Source organism: Typopeltis vanoorti, chromosome 17 (assembly GCF_054136105.1).
Source record: "Typopeltis vanoorti isolate ZY-2024b chromosome 17, IOZ_Tvanoo_1.0, whole genome shotgun sequence".
Lineage (NCBI taxonomy): Eukaryota > Metazoa > Arthropoda > Arachnida > Uropygi > Thelyphonidae > Typopeltis > Typopeltis vanoorti.
In genome coordinates this window covers 66532020-66554479 of record NC_143565.1, presented here as the reverse complement: position 1 = coordinate 66554479, position 22460 = coordinate 66532020, and the positions used below count along the sequence as shown (strand labels likewise).

The 22460-nt window shown below is 37.9% G+C and overlaps 1 protein-coding gene across 1 annotated transcript in view; it reads right to left on the bottom strand.

The window, feature by feature from the left end:
- Window positions 1-22460, bottom strand: part of LOC150097452 (A disintegrin and metalloproteinase with thrombospondin motifs adt-2-like) — a gene marked incomplete at its 3' end in the record, with an annotated part of 681635 nt that overhangs the window by 106911 nt on the left and 552264 nt on the right. The window contains exon 16 of the mRNA XM_090406923.1: window positions 14035-14158. Coding sequence (XP_090263049.1) covers window positions 14035-14158 — 124 coding nt within the window. The remainder of the gene's footprint in view (window positions 1-14034; window positions 14159-22460) is intronic.

The window sequence follows — 22460 nt, the reverse complement described above, 5'->3', positions numbered from 1 at the left end:
TCCTCCACATTTACATTCTTCATGATTCTACCCTGATCAGGATGAAACATGCTTATAAATTGATCACTGAATACCTCAAAAATGTCTTTTACAGCAGTTACCATTCTACCACTTTCATCCATTAACTTCACCTTACCATGATCATTCTTCCTTCTACTTGCCACATATCTAAAAAAACTCTATACGTCTAACAGATAAGCTTAGGTGTGGATGGTTATTCATGACTTATTTTTCACGGTATTAACAACACCACACACACACTTTTATCACAAAGATGTTTTATTAACGCTTTATATTTTGCTGATTTTCAACTCAGCATCATCAGAGCACAACACACCTGTATACGTGACAGTGAGTGAATGAAACAATATAATTGCAAAAGACAAAAGATCTAAAGTCCTATTTTTGGTGCCCTCTAACGGGGAAAAAAAAAAGCAGCTATCCAGGAGTTTTTCTTAGGATAATCGTCTCCCAAATTTTTGGCAAATTAATGCAATCATATTTGTTAAAGTTGGGAGAATTCTTTAAAGCCATTGCTGACTCAAAAAAATAATCTTTCAGATCTATAACGGCTCCTAAATAGCACATTCCTTTTCCTCCATCTAATCCTGTGTGAAGGAGTGTCCAAAGCGTGGTCTGCCAGTCCGGACTTGCCATAGTAATAGTAGCGAATGTATCTTCCATGTTCTTCCAGGCAGATGTTCACTGATCTTCCTGTTTGCCCATAATAGGCCAAGTCACAAGGAACTTCATACACTCCTGGGCGTGCTAAAGGGTGCAGTTTATCCTTAGGCGAGCAGATCAGAGTTGCCAGCTTGACATGAGGTTTGAAAGCGGTGCGAAGGCCATGTTTCAACAATACTTTGGCAATCTTTTCCAATGTACCTCTGATATAGGGAATAGAAATGGTCATGTTGTATTCTTGTATATTAGGGGAGGGCAGAGTAATGGGCCTAACTCTATAGGTTTTTTTTGCCTGATTTGCTAATTTCTGCTCAAATTCTACTTTGGTGTTCCTTTCTACCTAAGTCACTCTCCTAGCTTGTTCTTTATACCCTTCATATGACATTATTAATTATTACTATTATTCATCTTGTACTTCCTCCAAAGTACTTTCTTTTTCCAGATTTCATACTTAGGTTAAAGTTTGTGATTAATAAAGTTACTAAAAGAATTTATTTTGATCACAATTTAACAACTAGGGACCTTTAACGAAAAGGAAAAATATATTTGCATCTAAGTGTGAAATACAACTGAGAATATTTGTTAACTCACATAAGAAAATTTGTTGTAATATGATGAAAATAAGATAATTAACTTACAGAATATTGGTCATAAGAATTTTGCATATAAATGCTCGTTGTTAAACAATTGAAACAAGGGATTATAAGTTTATGTCAATTCTTAGAAAATTTTGGTAAGCTGATAAAGTTTAATAAATGTGACTCATAGGGTTAGCAAGAAACAAGGTACGGTCCAAGGTCAAAGTTCCAGATTTTGGACATTGCCACGAGTCAGTCACGTGCACACAGCCCGTGGGAATTTCGGCAGAAAAAACACCTCCCTAACTGGTTACAGAAAGTGTATCCAGATGTCGGGGGGGGGGGGATTAATTGCAGAAGGTGCTGGTAGGGTCATGGTATAAAAGGGTTAGGAACCCCCCCCACACACACACACAGACTCTCTTGGTTCTCCAGTCTTCGTATGGGTTGTCTTATGTGGTTTTTCTGAGTGACAGTCAGGAGTTCTCTCCTTCCACCATGACAAGGAACAAAGTAAGTGGGATTTCAGTCCCAATTCCCTATTATAGAATGGAGGGATGCCATACAGCTGAGAACAAAGGTAACTACTGCATGTGATATGAACCGTATTCTTGACAAAAAAAAAAAGGAAAATCTGTGGAGAAGTAGGTGCCCGCGTAGTGAATCTCACGACTACAGCATCGCAGATCCATTGTGTTTCCTTGGAAGAAGCTTGATGTGCTGAAGACGTGAAGGTCCACCTTGATCCAAGAAATCTCAAATATGGGCCACTACAGAAGAATTCGTTCTCAGAAATTATAGACGGTATCGTAAAATCATATATTATTTCAAATCTTAATGTAGCTGTGATTGTAGTTCAGTTACCGATCAATTGAAAGACTTGAACGAGAGTTGAACTAGGACTTTAGTGCATTTAAGAATAGAAAGAGAGTAAGCTTGTCAGTGTTGATAGATAAATAATCGTGTGTCTAGAAACTTATGCATGTCATCTATATTTTGTCTGAGAGCTGTTTTGAAGAATTGAATGTGGTTACTATTGTAGCAATAGGATTGTTTAACCCATATTACTCTCGTGAGTTAACATGTGTAAACTAATTGTGCTTAATTAAGGTACTGTATCATAATATTGTGCTCAGACAGATGAGAAGTTTTAGTCAATTGTTACCATTTGAGAGGATATCCTTTTATCATATGTGTGGAGTCTTTTGTGGCAGCATAATCGCCCTTCCCACATAAAATTTTATAACCTGTCATTTGTGTTTTGTTAGTATTGCTTTGTATTGCTCCAGCTTAGTATTGAATTAAGTTTTAACGAATTTGAATGTATTGTATTGTGCTTATGTGTATAATAAACTTTTGCTCATTGAAAACTCAGTTGTCTGAAATTGCCATTCAATGCACCGCTTGTAATAACGTACAAATCTAGCCGCGGAGGGGGGAGAAGAAAAATTAAGTTGCGAGTTCAAGGTTACGACTGCATAATTGTTTCACACCTAAACATATTTAAGAAATTGCTTCTTGTTTTGATTCCTTTCATAAACTAAATGTTCTAAATGGTGCAGCTAAAAAATATAAATGTTTTAGGACACTAAGGGAAGCAAGAGCTTAGATACCTTGTATCTGGGTGATATCACGTATAGTAAGAAATTTGTTACAAACAAGAAAAAATAAACTTGTAAGAGTAATTAACAATTATAGGATGGTAAAAGGGGGACACAGCATAAATGGTGCAGTCAATAGGATATGGTTTAGCTAATTAAACTTGAATCATAAGCTAATCACAGCAAGTTGGTTTTGGGTGAGGATCAGACAACTGAAAGGCAAAAGTTATAATTGTGTGTTATTGGAAATTTAAAGTGTAATATACTGTAAACTGGATGCAAGTATGACGGAACCCTCTAGTAGTTTAGGTATGAATGATAGTGAGTTTTTTCGTTATATTAACCCTCAACAAGTGTTCCCTCAGAGAAGAGTTTTCGGGCGAGGAGTCCGATGACGTCATTAGCTTTTTTTGTTATATAGAAGAGCTTAGAAGGATTGGAGGCTGGACCGACTTTCAGTTGCTAGTTTTGCTCCGTAGTAAACTGGTTGGAAAAGCCAGAGCTTTCCTAGGCCTCTCTCCTATGCTGAAGGAAGCCCTAGATCATCAGCAATTCAAACAAATAATGATCTCAGAATTTACTAGGAAAAAGTGGACCCCCCAAGTATTGAGGGAATTGTATAGTTGTGTACAAGAGGATGGAGAAAATGTATCTGATTTTTGGAACAGAATACTGTTTATATCACAATCCATGAGATTCTCATTCCCAGAGGAGGAGGCCCACATGAAGTGGTTAGCCTTCCAACAGTTCAGAATTGGATTATGTGACCGATTAAGAGAAGTGATATTTAAGAAAGGGGCCCAGAACCTGGATGCGTGCTTCAGCCTGACAAGAAAGAGGGAGAGAATTTTGGAGGAAATGGCGCAAGCCTCCTCTCTGAGAAACAACTACTAGAGGGATTGGGGACACATAATCCCCTCCCCCCAAAATTCCTGAGCACCCGATTAGTTTCAAGGAAAATCCCGGTCCCTCAAAATCAGTTCTGGACCATCAACGCATGATAAAAGGGGAAATGGAGGCAATGAGGTTACAGCAATGTAATGCTGAAAGGGGGGGGGGGGGGATCTTCTTTCAGGAATCGTTGAATTAAAGAACTTGTGTCATTCTGTGTCAAGTGAGAATGAGAGCGGTCTAGCTTCAACTGCCGGTAGTTCAACTGAGAGAGATAACTCAATAAAAAGGGAGGAGGTGAAAATGCAGACTGTTTCTGTAGCAGAGGTGGAAGGGAGATTATCCCTGCCTTTGGTAGGTTTGATTGAAGGTATACCATGTAACCACTTACTTGACACTGGGGCTCAAATATCGGTAATCTCAACGAAATTGGTTGAAGCGATTCGGATCATAGCCCTTGATAGCTTCACTGAACTATGCAACCCCATTAAGATTATGGGAATTGCAAGAGTTGAGCTCTCCTCAACTTTGAGGGTGAAGGTAAGGATCTCCATTCCATGTTTCCCTGTCAATATGGTAAATTGTTCCATTGCTCCATTCCATGTTTCCCTGTCAATATGGTCCTTGGTAAATGTGGCGGTCGAGTTTAGCTAGTCTAGAAAACGTGTTTTTAAAGTTAAATATAGTGTGGCTTTTTGTCACAAATTGTGCTAAAATTGTGCATCGGTTAGAAACAAGTGTCCTTCAGTGGTATTATTGTTTAGAACTGTGGTGTATATATTGTGTTTTCACTGCCGTTTGTATCACTATATCAACGTGTAAAGATGGCGTCCAACAAGAAACGTACGTCAGCGGCGCGCAGGACTTCTACTACTACACGAAAGGCTGGCTCAGCGTTAGATTTTTCGCAATGGATGCGTTGCGGAAACTGCTACATGTATGCACCGAAAAATGTGAAGGATCTGTGGTCGGTCTGGCAAAATGAAAAGAAAGAAAATGTCGACGTATGTGAGAAGTGTCGGGATAGGCTGGAGCGTTTAGGAATTGAAGCTGACATCGGGACCGTAGCGGAAGAACTTCGGCGGGAGTTTATGAAAATGAAAAATGACCTTCATCTTCTTCATGAGGAAGTGGAAGTGATCGGTAAGGAGATACTGGAAGTTAAAGCTGAGTTTAATGTGTTAAACAGAGAAATTAGGACTATAGAGATTACTTTAGCTGAAGTAACTAGAACAGGATTACATATGGGTGAGTCTTTGGTGAATGATTCAGTAATAAATAGTATGGGAGTGATTGGGAGTCAACATAATAAAACCACAAGTAGCCAAGAAGAAATGAGATGTAGTGAGAGTGGGGGGGGTAAGTAATAGAGAGTTGAGTAATGAAGCTGGGAGAGTCATGCTGAATAGTGTAGAGAATGAGTCCATGAGTGTGAACTTGAATGAAGTTAATAGTGGTAAAATATATGGTGATTCTATGATTAAGGGTATGGAGAGTGGTATGCATGAGGAGTGCTTGGCTGATGGTACAATAGAAAGAGTGGCTTTAGCAATAAAGAGAGGGCATGAAACAGACAAGATGATAGTTATGGTGGATACGAATGACCTGAGAGGTAGTATAAATTGGGTACGAAAAGATTTAAGAACATTATTAGATATTGTGAAGAGGAAAAGTGTCAATGGGAGAATAGTGTGTGTGCTGCCTCGTTTTGACAATTACGAGTTAAGTAGACGAGCAATGATAATGAATGATATGATTGCAAGAATGTGCAGAAAAAGAGGTCTGGAGTTTGTTGATGTTTGGAGTGTGTTTGAAGGAAAAAGGCAGTTGTATGCTAGAGATGGACTGCATCTTAACATGGAAGGACATAAGAGATTGAAGAAGTTACTGTTTTCTGAACAGGTTGAAGTTATTGGGCAGGGAAACTAATATTGAAAAGGTTGAGTGTAAGAGAGAGAAACTTTAGCACTGATTGTGTATTTATTGATCCTTATAGGCAGAATAAATTGCAGAAGAGACGGGAAAAAAATCGGCATAGGACTACGGTAGTTAGTGACTTATATATCAGTTCTAAAGCAGGTACAAGATCTAGAGGGAATCTGCAATTTTTGTATACTAATGCTAGAAGCATTAGAAATAAGAGAGAAGAATTTTTGGCATTAGTCAGTGAAATCTCACCAAAAGTTGTAGGCATTAGTGAAACTTGGCTGTCAGCAGAAGATGTGGTCACTGGAATTGAATGTGATGGGTACAGTATTTTCAGGGAGGATAGAGAAGATAGAACAGGAGGAGGAGTACTGTTGATGATAGCTGATGTGTTGCAGCCAAAGAAAGTAGTATATCATGATGATAGACATGTAAATGAGAGTTCATTTGAGGCAGTCTGGTGCGAAATAGTGACCAACGCAACCAAATATACAGTTGGATGCTGCTATAGGCCAGGGAGTACAGGGGGAGATATTGAATTCATGCATCAGCAACTTAGTGCAATGAGTGAAGGCTTAGTGATTATTATGGGGGATTTTAATTATGGTGATATCAATTGGAAGGAGGAAATATCACGTAGCAAAAAGGAAATGGAGTTCATACATCTGCTACGAGATAATTACTTGAAACAGCACGTAACTGAAGGGACACGTGGTGTGAGAGTGTTGGACCTGGTTATTGGTTCAGAGGTTATATGCATAAGTAAGGTGACCTCGTTACCTCCAGTTGGTGAAAGCGATCATGTGGTATTGACTTGGGAGGTTGCAAAATCTGTGGATTTTTCTATTAAGAAGGGGGTATGTACGAAACTACAGGTTAGGCAATTATAACAAGCTTCGGAGTGAGCTTGCAGCCATCCCATGGCAGAACATATTGCAAGGGAAAGATGTTAGCAGTGCTTGGGATAAAATCAGCGGGTATCTGAGGAAAGCAATATCAGATTGTGTCCCCATGGTCAGGAGGTCAAACAAGGCAGGCATTAGATGGATGAGCAGTAGTATCAAGCTTGAACTACAAAAAAAGAAAATGTTATGGAGAATTTACAAGGAGAAGGGCGATCAGGACACCCATGAGCAGTACAAGGCTCAAGCTAGGAAGGTTACCAGCATAGTAAGAAAAGCTAAATCAGATTATGAGAAGACCTTAGCCAAAGAGATCAAGGGTAATCCCAAAGAGTTCTTCCGCTATGTGGCAAGTAAGAGGAAGAATGACTTCGGAAGGATAACCTTAGTGGGTGCTGATGGTATTGAGGTGACAAAATCAGATGTAATAGTCGAGTTACTGAGTGATCACTTCTCAAAAGTCTATCACCCAAGTGAGGATATCTCTATACCTATAGCAATACCTAATGTGAGAATTGAAGCTAAAGAATCAGAGGTATTAAATATATTGCGAAACTTAAATGCAAACACTGCGGTAGGCTTAGATGGAATATCAGCTCGGGTGTTGCGTGAATGTGCAAATGAATTGTCAACCCCTCTTACCTGGATATTTAATTTAAGTTTGAACTCTGGTATGGTCCCTAGGGAGTGGAAGTTAGGCAAAGTGGTTCCTTTGCATAAGGGTGGCTCTAAAACTGCAGTGTTGAATTACAGACCAATCACCATCTCAGGAGTAGTGGTAAAAGTATTGGAAAAGTTGGTTAAAGACAAAATTCAAGAATGGGTGGATCAGGATATGATACTCTATAGAGGCCAACATGGTTTTGTTAAAGGTAGATCCTGCCTTAGCAATCTATTAACTATCCATAATAGAATAACATCAGAGTTGGACAAAGGAACTGGCTACACAGTGGTACTTCTGGATTTTGCTAAGGCTTTTGACAGGATACCCCATAGAACACTGTTACGCAAATTGGAGCAGATGGGAATGGATATTAAATTGGTGATATGGATAGGAGAATGGCTCAGGGAGAGATACCATAAGGTGGTGTATGGAGGAGCCGAGTCCAGAATGAGGCAGGTGACCAGTGGTGTGCCTCAGGGCTCTGTGCTTGGGCCAATGTTGTTTAATTTGTATATAAATGATATAGGAAACGGCTTAAAGGGAGATATTCAGTTGTTTGCTGATGATGCAAAGTTGTGTAGTGCAATAAAAAATCAAGCTGATGTTGAAAGTTTGCAGGAGGATTTAAATAAGCTGGTAAAATGGGCTAAAGAAAATGGATGTCAGTTCAATGTGGAAAAGTGTAAAGTCTTGCATTTTGGGATTAAAAGATTACCAGCTGTGTACTACATAGATGGAAAGGTACTCCAAGAGATTGATGAGGCTAGGGACTTAGGGGTATTGGTAGATAAGGAGATGAAGTTCAGAGGACACATTGCTAAGGTGTCCAAGATTGCACATAGGATTACTTGGTTGTTGAGGAACACACTGACATCCAGAGATAAAGAGGTTATTATTCCCCTTTATAAAGCATTGATACTTCCACATTTGGATTACTGTGCTCAGGTCTGGTCACCTGGATTCCTTGGAGATGAGGAGGCTGTGGAGAGGGTTCAGAGAAGAGTGACCAAGTTGGTGAGTGATATAAAAAATGCTCCCTACATTGATAGATTGAGAGCTTGTGGATTGCAGAGATTGGTTGATAGGCGAAGAAGAGGGGATATGATAGAAACATTCAAATTACTAAAAGGTTTTTATAGGATTGATGCAGGGGAAATGTTTCAGCTGTGTGATAGTGATGGAAGAACAAGAGGTCATCTCTGGAAATTAAAGAAGAGTGTGGTTAACAAAGGTGTCAGAACAAGGTTTTTTGCCTGGAGGGTGGTGAATGAGTGGAATTCATTGCCTAACTTTGTTGTGAGCTCTTCATCTGTAAATGAATTCAAGAAGAGATATGACAGATATTGTTTTGCTAGCTTGGGTCTCCCGAGATGAGTCTACTGACTCCATGGAGATACCCGTAATAATAATAATAATAATAATAATAATAATAATAATATCACGCATGAGATGCTGGTGTTACCCAAAACTGCAGACACTAACAATCAAGTCATACTGGGTATCGATTTTTTAGAAAAAAATAAATTCATGTGTGACTTTGCTAATGGAACACTGTCTCTATGTGGAAAAAGGTACAGGCCACAGTTCAGGATGCGAGATGATGAGAAGAAAAGCGAGGCCATGGAGATCGAATTGAAGGACTGGGGAGAGGAATCCAGCATGTGGAGGAATAAGCTAACCAAGGATGCCTTTAAGCATCTAAGCTCTGAGCAGGAAAGGGTTCACATAATGGAGTTCTTTAACTCTGAATTCCACAATTATCCAAAGGTATTCACAGAGGAGATCAGCTCGCTTTCTTGTACCAACAAGGTCCAACATGCTGTCAAGATCACTTCCGATATACCCATATATGTGAAACAATACCAGACCCCACTCAAGTATATGGACAAACTCAAGAAGTTACTTCTGGAATATGAGAAAGCTGGAATTATTGAGAAGTCAAATTCCAGATGGAACAGTCCATTTATCTTAGTAGAGAAGCCTAATGGTGGGTTAAGATTTGTACTGGACGTAAGAGATATCAATAAAGTTACTAAATCCATAGACTTCCCTGTGTACAAGATTGAGGACCTGTTGATTGGTCTGGGGGGGGGGGGAGGGGGCTAAGTACTTCTCCAAACTAGATCTGAACTCTGGCTACTTCCAGATTCCTTTGAGGGAGGAAGACAGAAAATACTTTGCCTTCACCATGAGATGGCAAAAGTATCAACTGTGTCGACTTCCTCATGGGACCAGGAACTCAGCCATGAGTTTTCAGAGTCCGATGAACTCTGTGTTATCTGACATGTTGGGAGAAGGGGTTATCTCCTTCCAGGACGATCTTATGGTTTAGTAATCTTTTGTGCATCCAGGAGCACAAGAGATTACTAATAGGAGTCATGGAAAGGGCTCAGCTATCCCTGAAGTGTTCCAAATGCCAATTTTTCCTCAGGGAAGTTGAATATCTAGGCCATATAGTCAATGAACATGGAATAACACCCACAAAAGAAAATGTGACTGCCATATTAAAGGCAAGAACTCCCATTACTATAAGGCAGATTAGGAGGTATTTGGGCATGACCAACTTCTACAGGAAGTTCATTCCCGAATGCTCCAAACTAATGGAGCTGATAGTTAGGCTTACAAAGAAGGGAAAGAGATTCGAGTGGGGAAAGGAACAACAGCTTACGCACCAACTCCTAAATCTGGCTTTAACTAAGTCGCCTGTCCTAACTTACCCCAAGCTGGGTCAAGTGTTTTATCTCTCCGCTGATGCCTCCAATGACACAATTGCCTCTGTTGTGGAGCAGGAAGAAGCAGGGGGGGGGGGTTTAAGCCAATCACTTTTATCAGTAGGAAGCTTTCCTCCTCTGAAATAAATTACTCGGTAATTGGGAGGTGCTCGCTATTATTTATGCTTTGAGGAAGTTTAGATACATGCTGTTGGGACAACATCTTGTTTTGCACTCTGACCACAAACCTCTGTCATTTATATCCTCAATGAAGGACAAAAATCAGAGAATCATTAGGTGGGCACTAGAGATGCAGGAATTTAACTTGGAAGTAAAGTACATCCCAGGTTCAGCGAAAGTGGTCGCAAACTATCTGTCCAGATCTCTGGATGTTATACATGAGAATAATACCAGCCATATTGAGGAGGTAATCTTCTCTATATTCAAAAGGGGGAAGTTAGGCAAGAAAGGGATCACCCCTCTAGAACATCAAGTCTGGGAAAAATCTCGTATAATCGAGGAGCAAAGGAGAGACCCAGTATGGGGGGAAGTTTATGAGAGAGTTTTGAGAGGAGAAAAGTCCCCTGATAAGTATTCTTTCCATCAAACCCTGTGCATTGATCCGGATGGTCTCTTATTGTCCAAACAAAGCATTACGGGGAAATGGAAGGACAAAATCATAGTTCCAGAGGTCATGATTCCATGGGTATTATACACCTTTCATGACTCTGACTTGGTGGCTCACCAAGGGTTACTTGGAACTTACAGATTTTTGTGATCATTATATATGGAAGGGGATGAAGGGAGATGTAGAGTCGTATGTGACCTCTTGTCATTTGTGTCAACAAAAGTCCAGCATTGTGGGCAAGGCCCCCCTCCAATCTTTCCCAAACCCCACATGTCCTTTTCAGGCCATAGCCATGGATATTGTGGGCCCACTACCTATCACCAAGAATGGAATTAGGTACATACTAGTGGTCATAGACATATTTTCACGATATCCAGAGGCTGCAGGAATTAAGGACCAATCTGCCCGAACAGTGGCTTGTAAATTTTTCAAGCTGATTATTTCTAGATATAAGACACCACAGACACTTCTCTCCGACCAAGGCTTCAACTTCACAGCTGAAGTCATGTTGCAGCTGTGTAAATTGTTGAGAATAAAAAAACTGTTCACTACACCTTATCATCCTCAAGGAAATGGAATATGTGAAAGATTGAACAGAACCTTTTAAACTTACATTGTCAAAGATAACTGATAACCAGATCTCGAATTGGGATGCTTTCTTGCCTCACACATCATTTTCGTGCAGAACCGCTCTACATACCACCATCAGAGAAGCCCCTGCCGTTATCCTCTATGGGTTTGAGCCAACCTTCCCTAGTGATTTCAGGAACTCCCATGTAAATTCAGGATTTCCAGATATTGATGACTATCTCAATAGCCTGATCATCGATAATAAAATTGCATACGAGATGGTAACCAAATCCAGTGAAGCTTGCTCACAACGGGCAAGAAATTATACCAACAAATTGAGAAAATACAAGGATCTGAATCCTGGCGATCTGGTCTTGCTAGAACAAAACTCCGTTAATAAGAAAGGGAGGAAGTTTGGAAGGAGTGTGGCCGGACCATTTGAGATTCAAGAAAAGTTGTCCCCAGTGACATTTAAATAAGAGAGAGATCTAAACAAGGAAAATCCTGGGTGGTCCACTCTAATCGGTTGAAATTATACAAGACAAGGTCTAATAGGTTGGTATGCCAAGGAGATTCTATGGAGAGTGTATGCGAAAGGAGACGAACTACAGAGGGGGACAACAATCCTTGTCAAGGAGGAAGCCCTAATATAAATGCCCCCGTGTGAAAGAAGAATAATATTAGATGTCAAGGAGAGCAGGAGAATCCAATCTCAGATTGGCAGTTCTCCAGGTACAATCAGGTTAGAGATTGCATTGGGGCAAGCAGACCAAACGAACGAACGTCAACCAGAACAGGGGAAGAGTCATGAGAACCAGAATAAAGATGAGATGCAAAAACAATCCAGATACAACCTTAGGCCCTGACAAAATGGTAAGGTAGAACACAAGACAGGAGTTTATCCCCTGAGTGAACATGCCTCTGATGAGCGGAGCTCGGACGAAGGAAACCTAACCTGGGGTGCATCTCGGACAGCTGCCCGAGGTGTGAAAGAGAGCATATGTGGAGTGAATAGGAGAAGGAGGTCTAGAAGGGGAAAAACACCGTCAGGATAAAGCACTTGGCAGAAAGTTCCTGAAAGGTTGAGGAGAGAAGGAGTAGAAAATTTCTCAGTTAACAGGAAGGAATCCAAAGAAATGAATTACACATTAGGAAGCTAAATGGTAATGCTATCAACCACAAGGGCACACTTTACTTCTATAATCTGGGGAATCCACAGCATGAAGAGTGGATGAGGAGCAGGAGATCCTTGACAAACCTATAATAATTACCCTTCCTTTGTTCACTCATCCAAGTTGTTTATACATTTCTTCATCACCACCTTCCACATTCATTCCCAGGCCTATAGCAACATCCAACTAAATATGTCTTCCTCTCAACGCCGAAACAAAAATATGTAAAGAAATCATATTAGAATGTGAAGAGATAATACAATTGTTAACCTTTTAAACTTCTACAAACAAGTCGTAGAACATAAGAGAGAAGCTACATACAAAATAGTTATGTCCATTGTGAACATCTGAAGAACTACATACTACAAACCTGATTGTTTGCAGCATCTAGTTTTTCAGGCTATCTTTATCTTTAAAATTTGGATGTTGATTAATTGCAGTAGTATGTTATATGATATTTGGATTTTATATAAAGGACATAAGAATGAGGGAACAAAATATTGCACGTCTTTTTTTTTTTGAATAAAGCTAGAGAGATAGGTAATCAGTCATTGGCTGCTCCTACTCATGATTTTTCCTACCGGATAAGTTGTCTGAATGACCTATCAATATACAAAAAACCCTTAAGAAACTTTTTGAAAAACAAAACAAAACTGGATGACAGGCATTGCCTTAATTTCCAACAATTAGAGATGTTATTAGCAAATTAGTGGCATCAATGCTATTAAGTCAAGTTAATAGTATTTGTTTCCAAGACTCGGAAAGAAATTACTATAGTTTCCAATATGTATCATCAAAAAAAAAAAAAGATGCGAGGATGCCATTTTTAAACTGCTCAAAATAACTTGAACTTAGCAGTGAAAAAGGTTAATTTATGTAAATGAAATTTGCTTTGATATTATAAGTTTAAATATAAGAGAGACTGCCTTATATAGGATGGCAAACTTCTGTGTACCATCCTATAAAAAAAGTCAACAGGCCAATGACATTATTATTATATTTTTTTGAATAGCTCCAGATTATAGTTCCTTAGAAATATTGCCAGCATGAGTGTTTTTCTCAAGGGATAACTAATCAGCCAGCTTGCTTTCTATTGTATTATGTGAGTTGTAGAAAGGATATTTTATATTGAGACAGAGCTGGGAGTTGAAGAAGGTACATCTTTATGGACAAAAAGTAGTCGTAGAACAGAAAATTAAACCTGGTTTTTTGGATGCTGAGATGACTACAGCCATATGCTTATGTGATGAGGACTTTGAAGTTATAAAATCATTTGCTGTATTCATTAAAAGATATTCTGAAAATTATTTTATATGAAGATTACAAAAAAAATTATATTCATAGTGTTGATATTATGTTATATTTTTTTATTGCTTATTACACATAGATTAATTCCACATATTCATCCTTTCGTTCATAGTTACATGGTGATCAGAATTCATTGTAAAAATTATGGAAACAACTACTGTGCTAGAGAAAATATATATTCATATTCGTATATTCACATATTCATATTTTATTATTGGGGAGAGAGATCTTGTATGGTTATTTTTACCCATTAAAATGGATAGAGGTTGTGAAGTAACCAGTGTAGTAAATTGTACAGTCAATTTATATTGGCTCTCTCTAGACCACTATATCACATAAAATGCAGTCTTAATAAATTATAATATCAATGTTCAAAATATCTTCAAAAAATATCCTTACACAGAATTGCATTCCCTAGATACCAATCGAAATCCTTTTCCTCCAGTAACACAAGAATGCCGGCATTCACTAACTTTATACCAGGGACTCCATGATCCTTCTTTTCTTAGTAATGGAGATGAACCTTGGAGGAAAGGTAGAAAAATGTAATCCTAATGATATATTTATTCCTCAATTAGTAAATTTACAAAAAATATATATATATATTTTATATATATATTCAAATTTTCAAAAAAACATTTATTCATTATGAATAAATGTTACCATTCTAGAATTCTTAATCATTTCTATTAGATAGTAAAATTATTATCATACTTGCAGGGTATCAAATTATTGTAGACATTAGCCACAATCTCTCTTTATGAAAGGTTGTGGCTAATGTCTAATTCCTTCTTTCACAATTCTTGAACCTCGTTTTACTTTCAGGCAAAGCCTTCCAAAAGCTGTATTCCTGATTATACATTGATGCAGTCTTCAATCAATAGCTCTTGTTCTCACTATTTGAAAAATTCTCTCTGAAATCTGACAAACATCTTTCGATTACATCATTTTCTTCACCTGATGATCAGACTTGGAAAATATTACATTCCCATCAACTGATCCTGAAAGCTCATATTCTGAAGCAGTAAAATTAAATTTTTTACATGTTTCTGAACTCTTTCCAGGTTTTCGATCTTTAGTTAATATGGAAAATGAAAGAATACAGTGCAAATATATATACAATTCAATGCTATATTATTAGCCTCTGTAGCTCACTCAGTAAAGATGCCCTTTGGGTTTGATTCCATTGCAGTATGTGAGAAACTTTTCAACTAAAAATGAGTGAGCCAGTCTCATGCAGAGATAGCAGGGTTTCTTCCCTTGAGGAATCTTTAGATTTTAAATCCACAAACAACAATCTACAGATAAAGTACACCTCAATGAACAAAAGGGATGACTACATTATCCACCTAAATTAGGACTGTGAATCCAGGGATAACAGAATAGTCATAGCCCTCCAATAGGACTGGAAATATCTTCAAAACAAAACATAATATTGTGTTATAAAGAATGTTAAAAGCAGAATATGTATAAACTATGCTGGAATACCAAATGAGCAAATGTTAATATTGTAACAAAAATTATGAGAAACCACTTATCTGTCACAGCAACTCAAAAGTCTAAGTGATACCAAGTCAATCAATTCCTATCCAGTGCCAGTTAATATCTATTATGGGCTATGAAAGAGGTGTTATCATAGAATGCCAAATCAGTAGCCTGTTTGTGACAATGGTGAAAGGTGACAAAAAAATTTTTTTTTAAAAATACTGTTCTAATTCTGTTGATTCACCATATCATCTTTGATTGCCATGCATATTTGGACAAGTTTGCTAAAAATCGAAACTGAACACAAACACTACATGAGCAATCAGTAAGATATGCTTGGCAATCAGAGATGATATAGAGAGTTAACACCAAATCTAAAAAAGTTTCAAAAAATCTGCATGAGTTGATGAGCCACTTGATTACCACTGGTGGAATACAGTTGGTATTGCCCATTATGAGCTTCTATCTTGTGGTCAAATGATTACAAAGTATGTTTGATTAGGCCACACATGGACTATTGTACCCAGATTTGGTCACCTGATTTTCAGAAGGATGAAGAGATGTTGGAAAGGATCCAGAGGCAACTGACTAAGGTAGTTTCTAACCTCTGGAATGTTGAGTATGAGGAAAAATTGAGAAGATGCAACTGAAGAATGCCTTGCCTGAAATTATGGTGTCTGCAGAGAATTTGAGTGTGTTTAAAGCATGGTATGATGAGGTGTGTGTATGATAAAAGGACCTCCCAGATGAGTCTTTGACTCCATGGGGTCTTGGGTAATAATAAATGTTTATTTGCAAAAACAGCATGCATGATTCGTGTCAAAAGATGTTATGTTTCCTTAAGGATAATGAAAAGCTTCACAAGTCATAAGCAAGGCGGAATAAGTTTCACCACCTTGGTTGGGAATTTCGATCTCACCTTTCTAGCATGTTCTCCAGACCAAACATCTCAACATATGATTAGCACCTTTTCTTACTGTGGAGAATTAAATTCCCAACCAATTATTATGAAACTTGAGAGTTGCTTGAAACAGTGTGGAGATTGGTTATGCATAAAATACAGGATTGCGTTGGTGGACATAACTTTCTTTATGATGGTCAACATGGATTTATAAAGGGTAGATCCTGTTTTAGAAATTTACTTGCATTTTATGATAGGACAAAAAAGTGTGTTAGATAAGGGAGAATCATATACAGTGATATTCTTAGACTTTGCAAAAGTGTTTGTTATATTACCACATGATAAGCTGAAGAGGATGGGAACAGATAGTATATTGGTTAGATGGATCGGAGATTAGCTCCCTGAACAATACCAGAAAGTTGTGTATGATGGAGCAGTGTCTCAAAAAAAGGATGTTAACCAGTGGCATGCCCCAGGGTTCGGTTCTTGGGCCCCAGCTGTTTAAACTTATTTGTAAATGATATATCTTGTGGACTGACTGGGGATCTTCAGTTGTTTGCTGATGTTAATTCCCTTCACGAAGATTTAAATGCACTCTTGACTTGGACAAAGGAGTGGGATTGTGATTTTCATATTAGTATGCGCAAGATGTTGCATTTTGGAGTGCAGAAATATAACGCTGTACATTATATTGACGGTGCCGTATTGCAGGGAGCAGATGAGATTCGAGATTTGGGAGTGATGGTTGACAGTAGACAGAAGTTTAGAGGGTGTTTTACAAGTGTTGCAAAGGCTGCACATCATAGTGCTACTTAGATAAGAAGTACTCTAACATATAGGGATAAGGAAGTGGTTGTGTCACTGTATAAAGCACTTGTTAGACCACACTTGGACTACTGTGCTGAAATTTGGTTACCTGGTTTTCAATGTGATGTGGAAACACTGGAGAGGGTCCAGAGACAAGTGACTAAGACAACATCAGGCCTTTGGAATGCTGGCTATGGAGAGAGAGGTTGAAGAAATGTGGATTGCAGAGTTTTGTGTATAGGAGGAAAAGAGGTGATATTATTATTATTATTATTATTATTATTATTACGTGACAACTCCAGGGAGTCCAAAGACTCATCGAGGGAGGGCACCTACTCTACAACTCTCTGTCTTCACCATCTACAATGAACTGCAACTACACCAATGCCATCTACTGCCCACCACCACCACTAGCATCTTCACAGACAATCACAAACAACAATTCCCAAGGCAGGATTCGAACCTGCAGCCTTTTGGCTGGAGAGCGAATATGCTAACCACTCGGCCAACCAGGCCAGCACTATAGGAGAGACATTTAAGTTAGTGAGAGGATGTTATCTGATTAATCCAGATGGGATTATAAAAAGAGTAGAAGGCAAAAGGGGAAAAACCAGTGGTCATTTCTGGAAATTATATAAGAGTGTGGTGAAGAGAGATGGAGAATTGTCACTGAATGGAATGCATTACCAGAATGTCTTGTTAATTCAAGGAGTGTTAAGGATTTTAAGATTCAGTATGATAACTATGTTGTCAATTGAATGAACCTCTCATTATGAGTCTGTGGACTGCATGGAGAGTATAATAATAATAATAATAACAATAATAATAATACTGGTGAATGTTTTTTCATTTGGTTATAAATTAAATTAAAGATGCCAAGAAACTATATTTTTGTTTCATCATTTATCCAAGTGTAGAGCATGTAAAGTATCTTCATGATACTTTACTTGTAGTTTCTATATACAAGTATCTACTTGTAAATAGGCTAGTGACTATGCATTAATTGTCTTAGTATCCCATAATGCAAAGTACACATCCTTTTGGATATGTATAATGCTATGTATTATGGGAAGTAATACCCAGACAGTTTTGATTTTTACTGAGGTCTCATCAGTGTTAGTTAGGCCCAGTAGAGACACCAAGGTTGAAGTAATGCAGAATTCATATATTTCCTATATTCCTTTACATGCTTTACACTTGGATGAAGGATTAAAGAAGAAAATAATTTCTTGGTATCTTTAATTTAATTTATAACCAAGTGGAAAACTTTCGACATCTAGTTCTAATCCAGAGTAGTTTAATAATAAGATGCTACACCTTTTAACTATTTGTATATGGGAAATATATGATTTCTGCACTTCAACCTTGGTAACTCTTCTCGGTCTGGCTCCCACTGATGAGACATCAATAAAGGTAGACACTGGCCTGGGTAGTGGCCCTTCCCATAATGCATAGTATTATACACCTGTTTTAAAAGAACGTGCATGTGTTTTGCATTATGGGATAATAAGGCAATTAATGTGAGCCTAATTAGGACGATACTTCACGTGCAAACCTTGTTTGCTTACTCTTAGATAAATGATTAAAACAAGAATATAATTTCTTGGGATATTTAATTTATCATGTTGGAAATAGATTAGTGGCTGTGAAGGTGCTTGTTTTTCTGAATAAATTATTTCTGATAATTTTTTATAAATCCCCCCCCCCCACGAATGCCCAGCTTGATTACCTAACAGGTATTCAGTTAACTCTTATTTTAGAATAAAAAATTAAAAGGGTATGAAAAGAAATGTAAAAAAATTATTCACTGATATTTTTACTGTATAGTGTGATAATGGAAACTAAACTGGAAAGATGGAGAAAAGTACTGGAAGAGAGAGGTATGAGACTGAGCAGAAGTAAGACAGAGTATATGTGTTGCGCAGTGGGCAGTGGCCAGGAGACAGATCTGGAGCTGGAAGGAAATGTCATCAGGAAGGTGAGAGACTTTAGATACTTAGGTTCAACAGTGGAAGAAGATGGAGGAGCTGAGAAGGAAGTGGGATGCAGGATACAAGCAGGTTGGAGGAACTGGAGGGAGATGGCTGGAGTGTTATGCGATAAGAAGGTGCCGATCAATCTGAAAGGCAAAATTTATAGGACAGTAGTGAGGCCAGCTATGACATATGCTATAGAAACTGTGGCCCTGAGGAAAAATAACATCAGCAGGATGGAAGTAGCAGAGATGAGAATGCTTAGGTGGATGTGCGGTGTGACCAGAAAGGATCATCTGAGAAATGACTATGTCAGGGGAACAGTGAAAGTTACGAACTTAGGAGCGAAAATACAGGAGGCAAGGTTGAGATGGTTTGGTCTTGTGATGAGGAGGGAGGACGAATATGTGGGAAGAAGGGTCATGCAGATGGATGTGCAAGGAAGGCGGAAGCGTGGGCGGCCAAAGAAGAGATGGAGGGAGCTGGTAGAAGAGGACTTGAAGATGAAGAACTTGGATGTGGTGACAGCCCAAGACAGGAAGGTGTGGAGGAGACTCATAAGAAACAGTGACCCCACTTAAGTGGGAGAAGCTGTAGAAGAAGAAGAAGTGTGATAATGTTTTTGGAATAAGCACTGTTATATAAACAGTGTGTTATATACTATCTGCTTTGTAAAATATATGAGGGTGTGATGAAAAGTTGTGATAATCACCAAGAAGGAATTCACATGTCTTCTTATATATCCTAAAAGAAAAAGAATAAATTATTACAGTTTACTGAAACATGGGGGTTAATGTTTTAAGATATGTTCTTTCTTGCGGCTATATCAGTTGCTTTAATATTTTTGTTCTAGGTGTTTATCAGAACTTTTCACCCTTCCCTACTTGTATATGATAATGGAGTAATGATATTTTTCCATTATCATATACAAGGTGCTGGTAAGCCATACTGTGGAGTACATCCAAAAATCTGTATATTGCCGATGGCATGTGGAGAAGACTTTGAAAGGGTGTTACCATAGAAAGCCAGATCAGTGGCCTATCTGCTTATGATGCTAATAAAAGACTGTATCATCATAAATAACTACCAGCAATTAACTATTGAACAACAAAGTCTTATCTCCTTTAAGGTTCAGAATTTTATTTGTCTTTCTATATACTTCAAGTATTGATATTATTCCTGATTGCATTTCTGTTGAGTGTTTTTCACCATTATGCTAGTCCTGCTTGTTTTATCTAGGAATCTGTCAAAGTAATTACTCCAGACATCCAGAATATCTTTATTCATGCCACTGTTATCATCTTTGATTTCTTTTCATCTTTCATCCAAGTTTTTTCAACAGTCGTTGGAATATTTTGTCATCTTCATGATATTTATTTTCTTACCAAAGCATTCCCATGACTTTTTCTAGTTTTACATAGTTCTTCATAACTTCTTGTAAATATAAAATACATGAATTTTATATTAATTTAAGGATAGCTATACCTGTTACTCAATGACATAGCTAGCTATGTATAGAGCTTAAACTACTTCTATTCAAGATGCTGATCAAGCCAGTCTTGACATATGCCACAATGGCCTATTCAAAACAAATATTTACGAATAGCATTGAATGCACCATGGTTTGTAAAAAATGTACAGCTTTACCAATAAGCTGGTTTTTCCTGAGATAAGAAATTTGCTTCACAAAAGGGCTGCAAAATTATTTTCAAATTCTGCCATCAATGTAACTTATTAATCCACCAAGCAGTACACTACAGCAAGCATGATTCTACAAAACACAAATGTCCCAAAACCATACTAAACAAATTTTTAAAATTCATTATCAAAAACTCAAAATGGATAAGCCAAAGGCTCAATAATATCTCAAGTCTGTTGTCCTCCACTATCTGGCATTATACTACACCAAATAAATATCTCAGCACAAACATCCCCCCCCCCCCAAAAAAAAACTGCACAAAACATTATTATTATTATTATTATTATTATTCAGGCCTCCATGGAGTCTAAAGACTCATCATGGGAGGTCCTTCCTGAGAACATAAAGTCTATCAAGACTCATCGAGGGGAAATATATAAATTTTATAAATTTATGAAATATATAAAGCTCAGGCCAGAAAAGTAATGAGTATTGTGAGAAAAGCTAAAATGGAGTATTAAAAGAAATTGGCCATTCAAGCTAAAAGCAATCCAAAAGAATTTTATCGTTAGGCCGCAAGCAAAAGAAAGAATGAATGTGGAAGAATAACTTTATTGAATGAAGATGGTACACGAGTGTCGAAAGCTAAGGAGATTGTTCAGTTAATGAGTGCTCACTTTGCTAAGATATATCAACCAGGTGTATGTAATATGGTGCACAGTGCTACTGCTACATTGGATGAAGAGTTACAAGTTCATGAAAATGAGGTTGAAGAGCTTTTGCATAACCTGGATAAGAATCTGTCAATAGGGACAGATGGAATATCTGCTCGTTTGTTAAAGGAATATTCAGATGAATTGGCTAGACCTTTCACACATTTCTATAACTTGAGTCTCAGCTCAGGAATGATATCACAGGAATGGAAGGAATGGGACCGGTTTCGACCTTTATTGAGGTCTTGTCAGTGGGAGGGAGACCCAGAGGCGGTGATACTAAGGTGGAAGTAATGGAGAAGTCATATTTACCTATACGAGTTGCCAAAAGGTGTTTCACCTTATTATTAATATTAATTAATAACTTATTATTAGTAGCTGTATTTTTTTTTTTTTTTTTAGAACATTAGAGGGTGCCAAAGTAGGACTTTAGATCTTTTGTCTGTTACAGTTGTACTGTTTACTTACTCACTGTCACGTATTCATGCTATGTTGTGCTCTGATTATGCTAAATTGAAATTCAGCAAAATATAAGCAATTAATGTAACATATTTTTATAAAATAGTTCGTTTAGTGTCACAAACACAGTTTTATTCAACTTCCAGGGATGATCTCTTATTGTGGTTGCTGCTCCAATCACTCCAATCCTATTAAAACCCTAAAGTAACTTAAATGTTTCCATCATATCTCCTCATTTTCTCTTATCCACCAACTTCTGCAATCTGCTCATCCTCATAGGTAACATTTCACAGACCACTTACTATCTTGTTCACTAACTTCTGAATCTTTTCCACTGCTTCCTCATTCTCAAAAAACCCAGCAGACCACACCTGATCAGACCTGAGCACAGTAATTCAGATGTGGATGTATCAAGGCCTTACAAAGAGGAAAAACAACTTTCTTATTTCTGCTTGTTAGTGTCTTCAACAGCTAAGTAATCTTATGAGCAACCTTAGCAATATGTTTTCTAAACTTGAACTCTTTGTCTACCACTTCCCCTTAATCTCTACCTTCATCTATTTCCTGGTGTACAGTTCCATCAGTGATACACAGCTTGTAATTTGTTTATCCCAAAATGTATAACTTGATATTTCTGCACATTCATCATCATGAACCATGGGCTCATTGCCCATTGGTGTCCGATGCCTCCTTCACTATCTTCTTTTACCTTTCTTTGTCCAATGCACAGTTTCTGTAAACCAATTCCACACCAGTCCTTTGTCATCTATCCATTCTCTGTATGGTCTACCTCTTCTGTTTACACCATCCATAATACCAAACATGAATGTCTTTATCTTCCTGTCCTC